Consider the following 20,104-nt stretch of genomic DNA (forward strand, 5'->3'; position numbering starts at 1 on the left):
TGTTTAGTAAACTGTCATACTGTGAAATGGAAAAACAGGAAACGCTTCTGAAATTTTAACAGCTAAAAAGGTTTCTGTAATTGTAACACTGAGGTTACATGAGAAAATCCTGGCTGTGTTAGTATGGGTTAGGGGGGGTTAGGGTTACGAGCTGGTTGGTGTGTGGGGGTTATGTATGTGTGTATGTGGGGGCGGGGTGCCATTGCAGTGGCTACTGTTCCTTGGCAACAGGCCAGTCAAAAGTGGCACCAGTGCCCCATCTGACATCATCCAACAGGGCAAGGGCAGGCAGTGCTCCTGTGCACCGTCCACGTCCTGCCTGCGTCGTACACGCACCCACACCATCGAGACCACCATCAAGACCACCTCTCTGAACCCGGACACACGGTGCTCAAAGGTCATTGTGATGCTTGTCACTACACGCATGTCAAAACAAACATTCACTTTCACAGAACCGCCATACCGCTTTTTTTCTCCGGTCGTCATGGAAATACAGCTCAACGCTGCAAGTGTTCAACTGAACAATGCAGCAATTACTGAGCTCAAGAGTGTCACAAACACAAGGCGATGCCACTTTGGGAGACAAATCAGAGAACAACAGCTTTACAGCGAGCGTGTCAGAGATTACTAAGAAATTTAAAGTGGGAATCTGGGAGCTGGATGTTGGTAAAGAAAGACCGAAAGATCAATATCTCCCTGGTAATTACGCAGGGCTTCCTGGGTTGCTAGGAGACCAAATAAAGATGAGGGAAAAGAGGCAACGAAGACAAAATCGGTCATAGAAAGAAACGTTCTGTCGTTTTTAATACAACTTCTCGCCAACGTTGAAAGAGCATATGAGGAGCGGAAAAATACAAATGAGAGTCTAACGCTGGCTTGAGGAGATGCAGAGATGCTTCTGTTCTACGGGGGATTGTGCTGCATGAATAATTACTGAGTTATTGACACTGGTTGCCTTTTCATCTCATCGTTGTTCCATCATCCATCATCTTTCTCCTTCTCCTCCCTCATCCACTTGCTCCATGCTTTCATTCCTCTTCATTTATGCCTTTTTCTTGTCAATTCCGCTTTCCTCTCTTGCAGCGAAGGTTCCAGCAGATGTTACGACCTTTACCCCTCAACGGCGTCCCGGGGCTCGTTCCTCACGCGCTTCTCGGCTTAAATCTGCTGGGATTGAAGGGATAGATGCAAACGAACACGAGCCCTGTGGGAAGCCTCTCCGTATGCGATTTTTAAAGTCAGTCGCTGTGAGACAGTCTTCTGGATGTGACCTTGCTGAACTGTAATGCCAGATAAGTGTACTGTTCCTTTAAATGAGAAAGCAGGGAGTGGAAGGAAAGAGAGATAGTAGAAAAAGGGAGGTTGTGGCCACTTTCTCCTCTCTGTCTTGGAGAGGTGTGCAGTTGGGGAGCGATTTCTGCTGCAAGAACTCAAAGAAAGACTTCAGAGGAGATTTTGCCAATTTCTTGAAGATTTTTTTTCCGAGGATCTGCTGCTGATTTCTGCATTCCTCTGCAATCATATTAATAACATGTTATGGACTCCGAATGAAATGTGACTGAACTCTGGTGAGACAGTTCAGTCACTTTTGAGGATTTAAAGAGGGACTTAAATGAGAACAAGTGAGATTTTTTGCAGGAATTAATGCAGCTTCAGATTCTCCTGAACAGCTGTGAGGTAACTTCAAGCTGGTAACTGAAGGTTGACACAAGATATATAACAACGACAATGCAATATTAAGAAATCAACCTTGGAATTTTGTTGATTAACTCTTTTAACTCTTTTTGATTAACTCTTTTTTGATTTTATGCCACATTTTTACCGCTCAACATTTCAGCCACCCAAAATTTGGTTGCATCTGCAGACTGAAAGGAAACACGCTTAATTTCAGCTGCAGAAACCAATCAACTGACTTACTGCTGGGTATTTTTAGTCTTAAAACCAGTGAGGAAAACAAAGCACGAACCAACCGATGGCTCAGAAAGAAGGAGTGACGGAGCAGGTGAGAGCTGCGCCTGGAGACAACCTAGGAGCCAAAGCTGTGGCCGGGGCGCCCACTGTAGGGGGAGGAGTGGTGGTGGAGGTCAGGGAGAAGAAAGGACCCCTTCGGGCTGCCATACCCACAATGCCTTTCCCTCTGGCTGTCATCTGTCTGTTTCTCAACACCTTCATCCCTGGACTGGGTGAGTTGGAAATTTCTTTTTCCTGAATCCTATGTGTTCTTTTTAGGATGCCAGATGAGCCACAGAGAGAGAGAGAAAAAAAGTTGGTCCATAAAAGGAAGGTACAAAACAGAAGGTGGTAATGTTATATGGGTGGAAAATAGCTCAGCTACAGATGATGTGGAGAGTTTTAGTCATGAGGCATTCGGGAATTCATCTTGCCTAAATTTAGTCTGGTTAAAAGAAACAAGTTAACCCGTGGATAGAGATTTAAAATTCAAGAGCCATTAGTTTGTCACCCTGGGGGCCAAGTTTGCTTTGTGAATTTTAGAGTGATCTACTGAGAAACACAAGAGGAGTAGTTGAGGAGTAGTTTGGCCAAGTTTCGAATTGCAGATTCTGGCTGTGATCCAAAAAGAACTTCCTGCAGAAATTACAAATGGAAATTTGAAATTCTGGTTCCATTAGCTTTGGCCCTATGGTCCGGGTTTGCATGGTATAAAATTCAGACGGATTAAATCAGAAACCCAATAGCACGAGGAAATCCAAGTTTCAATTACAGATGGGAATGGAGAAGCAGTTCCACTTGTGAATTGGTTCCAAATTTTTTCAATATATTCGAATTATATGCGCCACATATTATCAATTCTATGGTTGTCTCATATCCACATTGCAAGCTCACGTCTCATGATTTCAGCCACGAAAACAGTTCCATAGGCAGTGAAAACCTCTGTCTGCTTTCATTTTTCCACAAGAAAATTGATTAGGAGATGGTTTGGACATGTGCAGAGGAGTTACCCAGGGTATATAGGGAGAAGGATGCTGAGGCTGGAGGAGAAGAGGGAAGCCAAAGAGGAGGTTTATGGATGTGGTGAGGGAGAACATGTAGGTGGTTGGTGTGACAGAGGAAGATACAGAGGACAAGGTGAGATGGAAACAATTGATCTGTTGTGGTGACACCTAACGAGAGTGGCTGGGAAAAGAAGAAGAAGAAGAAGGCAATCAGAAAAGAATCAGACCGATAGGCTGAATCAATATGGCATCAAAATGGGTAAAATCCTACCAATTCCCTTCCAGAGTTACAATTTGATTTCCACAATTTTCACTCATACTGGATTGGTTTGAATGTTCCACCATGCAAACTCAGCCCATATAGTACCCCAAATGAATGGAGCTAGAATTTTAAATTTCCTTCTACAGTTTTCCACAGGAAGTGGAAATTGTGAAAATCAAGTTGAAGCTTCAGTTCACTGGCCCTCCGAACATTTCTACTGGATTCGTCTACATTTTATAGGATGAAACCTAGGCTCATAGGACCACAAACTACGGGAGCTGGAATTTTAAAAATTTCAATTTGCCGCAAGATGTGAAAGTTGAAAATTTAAAATTCCAGCTCCATTTGTTTGTTTTCCTGTTGGTCTAGTTTGCATGGTAGAACTTTCAGACTGATCCAGTTTGAACTGCAGGTGGTCTAGCAAATTGAAGTTTTGACCTAATTTCCTCAGTGTTGATGACCCCAGTAGCTGGAGAAGACCATGTTTCACCATCAAGAAGTGGTGATGGACCACTTATCTGCCTGAGTGGTTGCCATGTACAACAAAGGGTGGTTTTGTTGTGTGTTGAGTGCGATGACACGCGGCACCAGAGCTTGCTCCCCAACTAGAGTTAAGCAGCATGCGCTGTGCGCTGAATGCGTTTCGGTGAACTGCTTTAGATATCGTTGGCATCTGGTGGCAACATTTCATGCAAAAGAATAAATACACCTCAAATGGGTCATATTCTGAACATTTTGGGCACGCTAATATAAATCATAAGGTCTCTTATAAATTCAGTCCAACTCTTGTAAAACCTATTTTTAAATATCGAAGAATGTGTGGGAGTGGGCGTGTCCAACAAACCAAAGCAGGGGTCCAGATGTAGACTTGTTTTGTGTAAAACAAGTGATTTCAAATCTAAATTTTAGGTAGACATCTTCATTCAAAGGTGGACCGGCAGGGTGATGGGGCGGGGCAGGGTGGCGTGGAACTCTAGGGTTCAAATCCCACCATGCTCATCCAATCAAACGCATCCATCCAGCATAAAACTTGTGCCAAATTCTAAGGATATATAATATGAAAAAGCCGTTCGTAACTATTAATATTAGATTTTTGGACAATATGACCCTTTAATTACTGAAAAATAGGTAGGATAAAAAAAAAAAAGAATTCTGTTTTGTGTGAGAGATACCATTGTATAATAAAGAGAAACAAAAGAGAAATACACAAAAAAGATCTTCATCTGAGGGAATTATGAGGGTAAATCTCAATAGCAATCACTTGAGTCCTTCAATAAATAAGCCATGATGAGTCGTGTCCTCTGCTCACCTCTCAATTATTGCTCATAACTCTAGAGACTCATATGCCTTCCTCTTTCCTTCAATTGCTTTGAAGCTTCAGATACCAAACCTTTCTACACTCTGCTTGATTTTTTTTATTTTTTATTTTATTTTTGCTCACGATCCAAAGATGCACCAGTGCATGAGCTGCAACCTTTCTACAATAAACACCAACTACATTACGGAATGGACCAAAAAAAAGTCCAAAAACTGCAAAAACCATCACCAACTTTGGACCTGCTTGTTCCTAATTGCAACGATGCAATTGCAATGACTGCAAAAACTATCGCCATCTGTGCGCGTCAACCTTTTTGTCCCTAAAGCATCAAAGTGACACCTATGGTAGGCATGCGTGTGCACACGTATGATTGTGATTGTGCAGATATGCCTGAATGCCTTGACATTTCATTGAATAGCTGCCTCTAGTTGCCATGACAATGCTGTTATGCACACAATGCGTGCGGGTGCATGTGCGCTCACGTGTAACTGATTGGGACTGAGAACAGCATCTTGTTCGACTCAACCTGCAGCCGCAATTCAATTTGAAATGTGTAACTGAATTAAGAGTTGAAGTCAGAGTGTACACATGATTATGATTTTTTTTAAAAAGCACACACACACATACACATTCATGCACATAATGCTGCCTGACACTTTTATTACCAAGAAGATTAGGATTTATCCAGGTCATTTTGTGGAACAGCAAACTTGCTCATAGTTGCCAGACTGCTGAACGCTCACGGCACAAATATTACAAGAGCAAAACAGGCTGCATGTTGCAAAATCGACTTGAATATACACTCACAGAAATATTTAACCATAATTTTTAAGATTTATGTAATTTTATTACATGACAAATTCCCATTTACTTTTTTAGATCATTTTAATACACACTTACCAAATAAACCTTACATGATGCATATTCATTACTGTAATAAATCCTATTCATTTGAAATGCATAATCCTCATCTTTATGTATTTAGTATTAATAAAATATAATTACTCTAAATCAATAATAATGACAGTATTTATTTAAAATACATGAAGTATATTGTTTGAATTGCATAATAATTATGTTACCTATACAAGATAAATGGCATAGGTAACATAATTATTAAAATATTTAAAGTATTTAAAATACATAAAGTATATTGTTTGAATTGCATAATAATTATGTTACCTATGCCATTTATCTTGTATAGGTAACATAATTATTATGCAATTCAAACAATATACTTCATATATTTTAAATACTTTAAATATTTTAATAATTATGTTACCTATGCCATTTATCTTGTATAGGTAACATAATTATTATGCAATTCAAACAATATACTTCATATATTTTAAATACTTTAAATATTTTAATAATTATGTTACCTATGCCATTTATCTTGTATAGGTAACATAATTATTATGCAATTCAAACAATATACTTTATGTATTTTAAATAAATACTGTCATTATTATTGATTTAGAGTCACTAAATACATAAAGCTGAAGATTATGCATTTAAAATAAATAGGATTTATTACAGTAATGAATATGCATCATGTAAGGTTTATTTGTTAGGTTTGTATTAAAATTATCTAAAAAAAAAAAGTAAATGGGAATTTATCATGTAATAAAATTACATAAATCTTAAAAGTTAGGGTTAAATATTTCGGTGAGTGTAAAAACATCTACACCTCTTAAAATAAATCTGAATATATTTTGGGAAACACCAGATTTCAGTAAACACAACTCTTTTTTTTTTTTACAAGAACACTCCCATTTTAGAAGACCCAATATCTTAGACAATAAAATAAATAAATTATATATATATATATATATATATATATATGACACAATCTGTCACTGCATCTGAATCCTCGAACGAGCTTTCTATTATATTAGGAAAAAAGCACAACGTTACAATCCATAGGGTGTATGAATACTCATCGCTAGGAACCTGTATGAGCTACTCATCTCCATAGTTTGCAAGTTTGACTTCACTACACTATTGTACATTGTGCAAGTATGAATTTATTAAGTACATATCAAGGAGCAAACCAAAGGTTTTCCAGTGAGCTAGTTGGCCTGCCTAGAAGTATAATAAGTACAGTGATTGGGAGAAGTTCATGGACATGCTCGCTTCCGAAAGCTACACAGACGTGACTGAATCTATGGATAACACAGTGGCAAATATCGGTTACTTCCCCCAAAACGAAGCCCCTGCGGTTGGAACAACCAGCAACACAACAATGGCAGTTTTTGTCCATTTTTCGAATGAATGAATGAATGAATTTATTTGGCACACAGACTCAAAAATAACAAAAAGCTCTTCAAGAGAACAATTTAACGGCGTACAAATGTGGCCCAAAGGGTGTAGACAGAAGCAAAAGCATATAAACACCCACCCCTTTTACCATAAAAATGCATACATATGCATATATAAATATATATACAGTATATACTCATGACAACAAATATAAAGTATAAATTAATCACTGAACTAAAATTTCTTCACACTATACTGTCACAATCTTGGAATAACACCCAGTTCCACCTGTATTTTGATCCATGTACGTCTGGCCCATGGGCTGTGAATTTGACATATTTTAGGGTTACACTTAGGATAAAGGAGGTTTGAGGGAAATGTGTTGAAATTTGGGATTTTTCTCCTTTCTTTTTTTACTTTTGTCAAAAATTTTGTCAATAATACGCAATAAGCTCCTACGTTTGCTTGTGCGTAAATTCTGGTCAGTCAGTCAGCGTATGCTTTACTTATAGCTAAAAATAGCAGCGTCCCTTTCTTACCCCCTTCCCTACTTCTCCACAGTAAGCCCGCTTTTCTCGATCCATCACTCCTTTCCTCTTTCGGTTTTCTTGTCTGTCCCTTTGTGTATCTTCCACCATCCTTCACAGACACACTTACACTCCGCCATTAACCTCCCACATGAGCAGTGGGTGTGTGGCAGCGTTCTTTGTGTAATTATAGTCATTAGCCTGGGTGATATCTGGGCATGCATATTCTCCCACATACAAAAGATTCCAAAGCTCTTCACACATGAAGGAACAGTCGATTTCGCCGACAAAGATTAAAGGATTGTTTGGTTGTTGTTTTTTTTTTCCAGCTTTTGTTGAAGCAGTACATTCACTGCCCTATCCCAAGTCTGAGGAGAATTTCTAAATCTGTTGTATGTAACTGTTCAGATGCCAGCTGGTGTAACTCAGTACATCATGTGTGTGGAGGTGGGCGGCAACCCGAGTATCTGCTGAGGGGGCGAGGCCTCGGAGACTGCAAAAAAAAAAAAAAAAAAAAAAAAAAGTAAAATTCCTGTCTGATCAATCCATATCGGCCCAATGTGGAATCTGATTTCGGACCACCCCCGCTTGTTTTCAGATGCTTTAAAATGAACAACATCGAAAAGGAGAGCAAAGTCGCCCCCCTCTCCCCCCGCCGCCCCTTTCCCTGGCGTGGCCTACTATTTTGGGATTGTGCTATTCCAAAGTTTTGGAATCCACCCTCGATAAGGCCACTGTAGGGCATGTGAAAATAAATATTCTAGTGCCTATTCACTTTTATGAGCACGTCAGCGTATATGTTTGTGGTGTGTGTATCATTTTCCTTTTTCAAGATAATCCTACATACTTTTCCAACAGCACACAATCCTTTATGCTGGAAAATTGCAGCACATACAGATTTTCCGACTGGTTGTACAGTCTTGCTATTGATGTAAAACCTGATGTGCCAGTACAAAATTATCTGTGACTGTTGACATTTTTACACTGGATGCGTAAAAATAAATGCAGTGAATTGTTGAGCAATAACAAACTGCTACTGGCTCAAGGTATCAACAAATATCAACATTATTGATATTTTCAGGATTGGCATTCACTCCCAACAAAGAGAAACTTGGGGTCCTTGTGTAATTTAAGATATACATGTGCTCACTAGCCTCAGTAGTTATTCAGATACAGCAAACTGCCATTGGCTCAAGGTCAAATATGAAAACAGGTTATTTTCAGGACCAGTGTTCACTGCCACAACAGAGAAACTTGGGGTCCTCCTGTAATTTAAGACGTATATGTGCTCTCTATCCTCAGCAGTTACTGAGATATACTAAAGTGCTACTGGCTCAAGATCAAATATCAAAACAGGTGCATTTTCAGGGTCAGTGTTCACTGCCACCAAAGAGAAGCTTGGGGTCCTCCTGTAATCTAATAGGTACATGTGCTCCCTAGCCTCTGCAGTTACTCAGATACAATAAAATACCATTGGCTCAAGGTCAAAGATCAGAACAGGTCATTTCCAGGATCAATGTTCAATGGTACCAAAAAGAAACTTGTGAACTTGTGGTCCTTGTGTAATTTAAGATGTACATGCTCTCTAGCCTCAGCAGTTAGTCAGATATCGCAAAATATCATTGGCTCAAGGTCAAAGATCAGAAGAGATCATTTCCAGGATCAATGTTCAATGGTACCAAAGAGAAACTTGAGAACTTGTGGTCCTTGTGTAATTTAAGATGCACATGTTCTCTAGCCTCAGCAGTAACTCAGATACAGCAAAATACCACTGGCTCAAGGTCAAAGATCAGAACAGGTCATTTCCAGGATCAATGTTCAATGGTACCAAAAAGAAACTTGTGAACTTGTGGTCCTTGTGTAATTTAAGATGTACATGCTCTCTAGCCTCAGCAGTTAGTCAGATATCGCAAAATATCATTGGTTCAAGGTCAAAGATCAGAAGAGATCATTTCCAGGATCAATGTTCAATGGTACCAAAGAGAAACTTGAGAACTTGTGGTCCTTGTGTAATTTAAGATGCACATGTTCTCTAGCCTCAGCAGTAACTCAGATACAGCAAAATACCACTGGCTCAAGGTCAAAGATCAGAACAGGTCATTTCCAGGATCAATGTTCAATGGTACCAAAAAGAAACTTGTGAACTTGTGGTCCTTGTGTAATTTAAGATGTACATGCTCTCTAGCCTCAGCAGTTAGTCAGATATCGCAAAATATCATTGGTTCAAGGTCAAAGATCAGAAGAGATCATTTCCAGGATCAATGTTCAATGGTACCAAAGAGAAACTTGAGAACTTGTGGTCCTTGTGTAATTTAAGATGCATATGTTCTCTAGCCTCAGCAGTAACTCAGATACAGCAAAATACCACTGGCTCAAGGTCAAAGATCAGAACAGGTCATTTCCAGGATCAATGTTCAATGGAACCAAAGAGAAACTTGTGAACTTGTGGTCTTTGTGTAATTTAAGATGTACATGCTCTCTAGCCTCAGCAATTAGTCAGATACCGCAAAATATCATTGGCTCAAGGTCAAAGATCAGAAGAGATCATTTCCAGGATCAATGTTCAATGGTACCAAAGAGAAACTTGTGAACTTGTGGTCTTTGTGTAATTTAAGATGCACGTGTTCTCTAGCCTCGGCAGTAACTCAGATACAGCAAAATACCACTGGCTCAAGGTCAAAGATCAGAACAGGTCATTTTCAGGAACAGTGTTCAGTGTTATCAAGACAACAACATTCACGCTGCACATTTTAAAGGAGACAAACTGCAAAACCAGTTTCCATCTGCATTAACAGTTAAACGTGTTTGATTTTCAATTTAAACATCCTCGAAGTTCCACCGTGCATTCTGATAAGACAAATTTAGGCGGGAAATGGCTCGTTCTGGATGTCTGTGACATATGACACAGAAGCACACAGTTGAGCACCAACTTGTTCTGTGAGATACACCCACTGAGTCACTTAGGGCTCCCTGTGGCACACCCACATGATTCCTGGAGAATGGGAGAGGAAATAAGAAAAAAAAATGTTCAGGCTCATTTCTGTGGAGTATTTTTTCAGCAGTGATGTTTAACGTCCCTTTCTGAAACTCCTGCAGTATATGTTTCCTAAAAACTACAGTATAATAACTTTATAATTTATGCTTTGTGACCCGTCAGACATCAATGCGTGCATGATTGCGTGAAACAAACTGCGTGGGATGTGCTGACAGGGTGAGGCGGTGATGTAATTGTTAATTTGATGTTCCCACAGGAACCTTCATCTCTGCATTCACGGTGCTGTGCGGCGCTCGCAGCGAGCTGGTCTCCGAGCGAGGCGTGTGCTGCGTGTTCTGGCTCAACGTGGCAGCTGCTCTCATCCAGATACTGACAGCGGTCATCATGGTCGGATGGATCATGAGCATCTTCTGGGGAATGGACATGGTCATCCTGGCAAGTCAGTAGAATTCTCATCTAAATGCTTTTTTTTTGGGGGGGGGGGGGGGTATTTTAGGCAGTAAGGACCATAGGTGGGTGTGCATATGCATTAGGGGCGTCAACTCATGCAAATCTTGCATGCAAAGATATTTACAAGTGCATTATACATATGTGCAGTTATTCAGTTTCAAACAGGCACCTGTGCATTTGCACAATATGTCCTAATAATATAATAATAAAAATATTTATAAAGCACTTTATAACAACATTAAAAAAGATCCCCATATCATGCAGTAAAAACAAATCTATAAAACAATTTGTACAATTTTGTACAAGCAAAATAATTACAAGAAGATTAAAAAAAACAAACAAATAGGCAATGTTATAAGACTATTCTTAAAAGAGTCGGTGGAAGTTGGGGTGAACGTCCTCTGTCTCTTTCTTCAACACTTTACACTCCAAATGGTGAGTGTGTCACACACACCAAGGAGGAGTCCAGGTGCAAACTTCAGTCACATATGACGGAAAGTCTTAAAACTGCCTAGTTGTTTTTGCATTTTGTTTCCTGAAAACGGACCGAGAGGCTGCAATTCCACAGTCTTCACTGAATGTGGATGTAAACACCCCAAATTAAAGCTGAAAGTCATCTCCATTATCTGCACTATGCTTTGGTTCTGTGTATCTCTACTTAAATCTTGATCCATTGAATTCTTTAGTTATCAATATCTCGTTCTAATTATCTCTGTCTAGCTTTAACTATTTATCACTAGTTCTCTATATCTGTCTATCTATATCCTGATCTATCTCTATGTACACTCAACAAAAATATAAACGCAACACTTTTGGTTTTGCTCCCATTTTGTATGAGATGAACTCAAAGATCTAAAACTTTTTCCACATACACAGTATCACCATTTCCCTCAAATATTGTTCACAAACCAGTCTAAATCTGTGATAGTGAGCACTTCTCCTTTGCTGAGATAATCCATCCCACCTCACAGGTGTGCCATACCAAGATGCTGATTAGACACCATGATTAGTGCACAGGTGTGCCTTAGACTGCCCACAATAAAAGGCCACTCTGAAAGGTGCAGTTTTATCACACAGCACAATGCCACAGATGTCGCAAGGTTTGAGGGAGCGTGCAATTGGCATGCTGACAGCAGGAATGTCAACCAGAGCTGTTGCTCGTGTATTGAATGTTCATGTCTCTACCATAAGCTGTCTCCAAAGGCGTTTCAGAGAATTTGGCAGTACATCCAACCAGCCTCACAACCGCAGACCACGTGTAACCACACCAGCCCAGGACCTCCACATCCAGCATGTTCACCTCCAAGATCGTCTGAGACCAGCCACTCGGACAGCTGCTGGAACAATCGGTTTGCATAACCAAAGAATTTCTGCACAAACTGTCAGAAACCGTCTCAGGGAAGCTCATCTGCATGCTCGTTGTCCTCATCGGGGTCTTGACCTGACTCCAGTTCGTCGTCGTAACCGACTTGAGTGGGCAAATGCTCACATTCGCTGGCGTTTGGCACGTTGGAGAGGTGTTCTCTTCACGGATGATGCGAAGGAGATGTGTTGCACTGCATGAGGCAAATGGTGGTCACACCAGATACTGCTGGTATCCCCCCCCAATAAAACAAAACTGCACCTTTCAGAGTGGCCTTTTATTGTGGACAGTCTAAGGCACACCTGTGCACTAATCATGGTGTCTAATCAGCATCTTGGTATGGCACACCTGTGAGGTGGGATGGATTATCTCAGCAAAGGAGAAGTGCTCACTATCACAGATTTCAACTGGTTTGTGAACAATATTTGAGGGAAATGGTGATATTGTGTATGTGGAAAAAGTTTTAGATCTTTGAGTTCATCTCATAGAAAATGGGAGCAAAACCAAAAGTGTTGCATTTATATTTTTGTTGAGTATATTTTGATCTATCTCTGACTCTGTACATGTATCTACATGATGTAGATATCTGTCTCCTTAGTTATCTCTATCTTGATCTATCCCTAGTATCGATCTTGTTCATCTATTTTTCACACCTATTTTGAGTTACATTATCTATCTATATCAAATTATATTGACCTGTCTCTATTGCCACCCAATTCTATTATATCTTGAGCTATCTATCTCTAGTTGCCCCCAACTCATGTATCTGTAGATATGTTCATTTCAATATTGATCAAGATGTTTCTTTATCTATATTTATCTCTATAGCATCTATCTCAATACATTTTATTTATCTATCTAGTTCATCTTTCTGTGGTTATCTCAGTCTTTATCCAGCTTGAGCTATCTCTAGATTTGTCACACCAACTCTATCTTTATTTTGATCTATATCTGTAGTTGCTAACTCAATGCTTATCTGATCTATTTCTATTGTGATCTATCTGACTTGATCTTTCTTAATTGAGGTATTGATCCTTATTTCTAGTTATCTTAATTTGGCTCTATGTATTTTGATATCTATCCCTAAATCCTATATTTTCTTCTTATCTTGTTACGCTAACTCTATCTAGCTTGAGCTACATTATCTATATCTCTAGGCATCTAGATGTCTATCATGACCTGGTTATCTCTACTCAATTACATCTATGTTTTGTGCTACCTAGCTCTAGTAGTCTCAAACTTAAACTCATTGCTCTATCTTGGTCTTTATCTGGCTTGATCTGTCTGTATGTCTATCTTTATCTATCCACCTTAATCTTTTTTACCCCATCAAGCTAGCTATACCACTTTTTTGGCGTCACACTTTTCTGTTCACATACTTTTGTTTGCTTCCAACAAAAATTATTCAGCTATTCATTAAAGCGATTCTTTTCCAGGCATTCACTCTAACTTTCTGTCCTTTTTTTAAGTCTATGCAATGAACCGCTCTGATAATGTGGCACATTTGTCAAGTTAAATATGATCACGCTTTTGTTCCCTCTTTCTCTTTATAACTCGAGATTCTGCTTTTTCTTCCCACTCTCCGGTTTTCTCCAGCTAATGATGTTCCTACTTGATCTGGCTCCATCCTTGCTCCCTCTCCTTCTCTCTCTCACATGCTTCCTCCCACTCTCGGCCTACTCCCCCGTCTCCCTCTGTGCCTCTGTTCTGTCTTCAGTTTTGCTCCCATCTCTATCGCTTTGCTTATCGATCCTGCAAACTGTTTCGTGTTCATTTGATCATGTCATGTGCCTGTAGAAAAATGAAGTGTGTAATCTATCTTCACAACAAAATGACACACTTGTAAAGGATTCAAACAAATGAAGCTTCTAGTTGTAATTACTAATGTGTCTCTCTTGTCTCTTCTCCTATGGTTCTGCTCCGTGTCTTCATGACCCAAAGTTTCTGACGGTAGGTTTTTTTGGTTGTTTTTCCCCCATTCAAAGACATGTTTTTTCGTCCATAAAATAATGTCCATGAGATTAACCAGATTTGCCAAGCAAAGAACTAAAATATTTCAAAATATAAAAATAAAAATATATAAATAAAATATAAAAATATTTCACCCACACTCACATTTAGTATCTTTGTAAGTAATGTTTGCTGAAATCTAAGTATTTATTTCTATTTAATTGTAAAATGTCTATAAAAATTGACTTTGTACAAGCAAACATTTCTATAAATATTATAGTAAGTTAAAAAAAATTAATTCCATGATATTTATTTCACATTAAATTTATAGCATATGATAAAATAAGTTTAATTTGCATTTTGATTGTCATTTTAACATTTACTTGCACATTGGAGGCGCCTTAAAACGGTGGCTGTTGCTATTGCTAAAATTGCCATGTGGAATTTCACTTCACATCTCCAAATGAATTATTTTCTGAGTTCTTAAGTCCCTAAAACTAAACTTTCTATTCGTACTCTTTAGTTGACAACAGTCTTCCAGCGATAATCAATCACTTTTTTGACACATGAGATTTATTTCCTACTTTCTCTGCTAATGTGAAAGCAGCGTGTTGCTAGCATGTCCGCACCAAGCTTAGCAAACAGTGAACAAACACACTTTGAACAAAGATGCAAAACTACTGTATGGATATCAATTTAGAAAAGGTTAGAAACAAACCTCATGATTGTGTTTTCTTTTAGTCTTCATAGCTACTGACAATTGTTAGCCTCTCCAAGCGATATTAGCAACTCTGCCTAGTGTGGTTTTTTCATAAAAGAGACTCAGTTCCTTGAAATCATGTGACTGGCAAAATAGCCAAACACCCCTGTAGATAACGTATTGGGACAATAAATTGTGTTAATTTAAACAAAGCTGCCAAGACCTACGGTAACTGTGATGGCTAACACAAGCTTTATGTTGTCAAACGCTGTGCAACAACATGCATGGTAACAATTTTGGCTAGAAGGCCATTAAGGAGCTTGTTTATTAACAAAAATAATGGCTGGGAAAATTTAAGAAAACTAGTTCCTCACTTTTGAGTTTTTAAACTTTATACACAAGTAATAAGCACACTTTTATAAGGATGTTTTTCCAATGACAATTTCATATGTTTACAGGCATAGAAAAAACTGAAAGGTAATTCTAAAATGAGAAGCTTGTGTTAGCCACCGTGGCTAATGCTGCATTGAAAACACTTAGGTCAGAGATTCCTACCTCTAGCTCAGGGAAAAAATGCTTCAAATGCTCAGTCGGACTGGAATTTTCACTCGGAAACTCATTAGGAAATGAAGCAAGCCGAGTATTCTGAGTTGACGTCACAGCTATGGTACCCTCATTTGCGACTGGTTAGACAACAATGTTACTAATGCTAAAAATGCAAAAATGTACCTTTAAAATCAAAATTTGAAAAGACATTGGTACTATATGTAATATATTCACATTTTATGTACAATTAGTTAAGCTAGCAGCACCACACATCAACAAAAACATCCATATTCTCAGCGGTAATTTCATGAACGCACTTTTTCTAGAAGTAGGGATTTTTTTTATATCGGGTCTTTCCGAGCTTCCTTGGGTTTTGAACACAGAATAAATTACAAACACTGACAGCTATGTTTACGTCAATGTAACAACTTCTGGGCAGCGTTTCCAAAAAAACATCTCACCAGTCTGTGAAATGTCTTTAAAAAGATTATGTGATGACGTAATCACATCTAATCTGGATATGACAGAAAGCTTGGGTGGGGAAGATTGATGCGTACTTTGTAATGATGATTTGTTGCTAGTCACTAAGTAGGACTTGTAGTCGCTAGGGAGGGTCAATAAGGAAGTGGCTAATTTGGTAATCTGTGGGGGACCTTTGGGCTAAATTCGCTAACCACGCATCTTTGTGATAAAGTGTCCTTTAGGAGTTGTCTTCCTGCACTGTGAGTAACTACACTAGGTGACTCAGCAACTTTTTTCATCCCCTGTTGGTATGGAGTGGTATGGGAAAAATACAGCTATGTCAAAAAAGGCCTGTTCTACGGTATTTGAAAAGTCAGTCAGTGCCTTCTCACACAAAGTGATGTTCTGCAGAAGTGTGACCTGCATTCAGGAACTGATTCTATCTTTATCCTGCTCCCCCAGGCTGCAGAGACCAGGGGGTCCCTCAGGACGTCTGAGAGGAGCCGATCGCGGGTTAGCCAACCGATCACGTGGACGCTTTGACCTCTTTGAACCCCATGATTTCCGCCGGCGGCTCCTCTGTCCTTAAAACTCTGACAAAGAGAGAAAGACAGAAGCGCAACAGAAGAAATATACTTGTTGACCAAAGAGTTGTCTTCTTTGTCGGGAAATCGCAATTGCTCGCTGCTAACCCGGCCAACATGAGATTAAAGGAAAAAGGAAGGGGAAAGTTAAACTGATACATCAAAACAAAAATTAACAGTGTTACTTTGTCACGTTCAATATATTGTTTTTTGATATTTGATTTATTTGAAATTAACATACATATTTTCTTGTGTGTAAGGAGAACAATTTACTGATTGAGTATTGATGTTTGAATTTTATTATTATCTCAGAAATAATTTTTTTAAAGCTACAGTGTGCATGATTTACTGCCATCTAGTGATGAGGTTGCAGATTGCAGGTTATGATTTGGTTTTCCTTCACATTTTTCCTTCTTTGTCAATAAGGATTTGCGCTCGTTTGCTTTCTATTGTGATAATCAACGTGTATGAACCGGCATTTCATAAAAAAAAAAAAAAAAAGGGTTATATTCAATTTCTCTTAAAAAAAAAAAAAAAAAAAAAAAAAAAAAAAAAAAAAAAAGCCCGTAAATCCAAGACTGTTGCTTTAAGTGCAGAAAACACATTGAGATTTGCTGTACAATACTTTAAACAAGCATTCAGCTCATGCATTTGGAACTCCTTTTTAATTTTTTTTTTTTTTTTTTTAATCATTGTATGTCATTGCTGTGGTGGAGGTGTCATTTCCAAATGTGGTATTCTCGCCGTATTGCTGCTCTGAAAATGTACAGCATAGTTAATTCTGTTCTGAGATTTCCCGCTGTTCCACGTGCAATACCGATCGACGCGGCTGCTGTCATTTCCTTTCCACGCAACGTTAGTCACAAGATTAGTGTCGACCTAAAATTACAGGGCTGCGATCAGCGTGCTCTAAGCGAGTCATCCTTCCGCATAATTACCCAATAAGAATTTTCACATCTCCTAAATGTGTAAATCAGTGTTAAGGGGATATTTAACCTTAGAGTGATGCATCTAATTAAAGACTCCTGAAAATAACAGCTCGGATGATCGGCTGCACCAAATAAGATGTAAAAATGTTAGTGTTTTTCAGATGTAGGAGAAGAACAAGGCCAGCGTTCTTTTTCTAAGTTGACTAGTGGTGCATTTGTAGTATATATATATATATATATACAGTGATAAGATGATGGCAGTTATGTTTAAACAGCTGAATGTGTGTGTGTGTGTGTGTGTGTGTGTGTGTGTGTGTGTGTGTGTGTGTCGGGGGGGTCCTTCTTTTCAATTTCCTTTTGGTCTCTAGAGAGCTTTGCAGTTTGCAGCTAAAGTACAACATCAACATTGAGGTCATGCATCCCTCCAATCAAACATTTTCCGGTACCAGTAAACAAATTTTTTTGGACAATTTTGAATATGTTAGGTCAACAGCACTTACTTATCAATATTTCAAAAGGGTCCCACAATCCCAGCAGTCATAGGGCGTGAGCTGGATAACCGATAGAGCTCTTGGTGAAAATCTATTATACCTGCATTAATGGTAAATGTCCACCAGGTGGAAATATTGCTCCATTTCAAGAACCTTGGGACATCACGATGACCAGCCTGTTGCTTATAATACAAAATGGGTCAATCACCTGTGAGTTATGACTTGCAAAATTTAGAAAATCCCACCGCCAAACTTCACACCCCCACATTTGACAAACATTTTGACCCTGCATGTTGACCTTTGAGCCCAGAATCTGACAATTTAGTGGACTCTTCCTTGGGAGGGACTTAGCAAAAGTGCAAAATTTGGTTAAATCTCCTCAGTGAGTTTGGTTAGACACACACATCTAAAAACAAGCAGGCTTTGTTAAAGGGATAACTCTAAAACAATACATGCTATCATCTTGTACATCTTCAAAATAAAAGGGCATATAATGAAGAGAAACCGATTGAAATTTGGTGAAATTCAATGTATTAGATCAATGGACAAAAAACACACTTTTGTTTTTGTAATCTCCCATCGACCTGTCTGCAACTTGCTGAACACATCGATTAGACATGTCTGGTCTTGTTTCAGGGAATAAAATCACATTGATGATGGACATTAGTTGCAGGAGATGTGGTCGGTCAGTTTCTGTCATAAGTCTGGATCCGGTGGCCAGTGAGGTTCAATAGAAAGACAGATATTTTTAAAATGCCATTAAAAAGATATTAGATTTTTAGATCTCTAAGAAACAACTCTGTGCCTGTTGCTTTATACGGAAAAGGAACACAGGCATCCAGATATGGACTTCTGTGACATATGTCACAAAGACCTAAAACAAGCCATTTGAGACTGAATCAGTACTGGCCTTAAACACTGGCTCCAAGCCCTTTTTAACACAAATTTTTGAACACAGCTTGCATCAAACTGCATACCTCTCCAGTCTTTGCAAATTCATCCTTGAAACTACAGCAGGTGCAAATTCACAGCCATGCACGGGGGACGCTGCCACCACCACCGGAGCAGGAGAGGAGCGTATTCCCATTTCCAGCTGACAAGCAAAATCGGACTGTTTACGCTGTGGAAAGCAGGAATCCTGCAGGGCAAAATACTCTGCAAACATCACTTTTAGTACGTGTGCAGGTTTTTATGTAAACAATGTGTAAATATTTGTGTGACTCCTGAATAAACACGTGCATATGGGCTCTACGACTAAAGACCATAATGGCATATGAGCAATTTATTGTCCCCTGCAATTAGAATTAATGGAGTCGGTAGGTCTGCAGAATTTCTGCAAGAATTATTACGTATTCAGTTCTGGAATTTTGAGTTCTGATAAATACAGATGAGGGTCAGTGAATCTATTTTGGGGCATGTTGGCATCTTTTAACATGCAAAAAAAAAAAGTCAAATTAGTCAAATTATTTTGTGCAACCTTGTTGCTAATGCCAGTGGTGCTGGTCTTTATTTTTTTATTGTATATATTTTTTTGTCATTACTCCAATTCATTTCCTGTTTAAAATGGTGCAAGTGAATAGACAAATTAATGAGCCCATTCGATCCAGTTCAAGGCAGTATCTTAAAAACAATAAATGTTATCACTTTGTGCTTCTCCAATATAAAATGGCATAATTAGAGAAAACTCAGTAAAAGCTAGTTAACTTTGATGCAAGAGATCAATAAATAAAAGCAACTTTGATTGAGGTAACATCCAATAGCTCTGTCTGTCCCCTGCTGCCTCCTCAGTGGATGATGGATTAGGAGCAGGTGTGGTTGTCAGTGAATGAGAAAGACAGAATCCATACAGAAATGTACCAAACCAGAAAATAATGGTTTAGTTCTCCAGTTGATTTGTCGGTTACACTCTACACAACCAGCATGATTGTGGTCCGTAAAAGTTTATGCATAAGCAATAATTATAAATCTGATTAACAGTGATTCTGTTCTAAAGTTGAAAAGTCACAACTCCTCAAAACTCTGCAGAAAGGATTTTTGCACAAATAGGACAGAATATAGCAACTGACTTATATGTAACTTGCCATCTCTTTGATCATATGTACATTTTATAGTTGCATGTAGCTTCAAATAAGCTTCCTTGTTTGTCTTTAATTTCCAAAGCAACGAAAATATGACGGAAAATATATTATTGCAATCTAAACATCTCGAGTGAATGCTATCTATGTATATAAACCACAGGATTCAGAAGTGGTTTGATCTGATTAAGGCTAAATGGTGCAATTCTTCTTCAAAAAGTGTAAAACCTGTTTCC

General features: G+C 38.7%; 1 protein-coding gene across 1 annotated transcript; it reads left to right on the forward strand.

The window, feature by feature from the left end:
- The first annotated feature begins 1,761 nt into the window (after window positions 1-1,761).
- On the forward strand, window positions 1,762-16,418 carry stum (stum, mechanosensory transduction mediator homolog). The gene is made up of 4 exons (XM_034162064.1): window positions 1,762-2,183; window positions 10,575-10,757; window positions 14,073-14,081; window positions 16,252-16,418. The coding sequence occupies exons 1-4, from the start codon at window positions 1,973-1,975 to the stop codon at window positions 16,284-16,286; spliced, it is 438 nt and encodes a 145-aa protein (XP_034017955.1). The 5' UTR covers window positions 1,762-1,972; the 3' UTR covers window positions 16,287-16,418.
- Window positions 16,419-20,104: the final 3,686 nt, after the last annotated feature.

This window comes from Thalassophryne amazonica, chromosome 21, assembly GCF_902500255.1.
Source record: "Thalassophryne amazonica chromosome 21, fThaAma1.1, whole genome shotgun sequence".
Lineage (NCBI taxonomy): Eukaryota > Metazoa > Chordata > Actinopteri > Batrachoidiformes > Batrachoididae > Thalassophryne > Thalassophryne amazonica.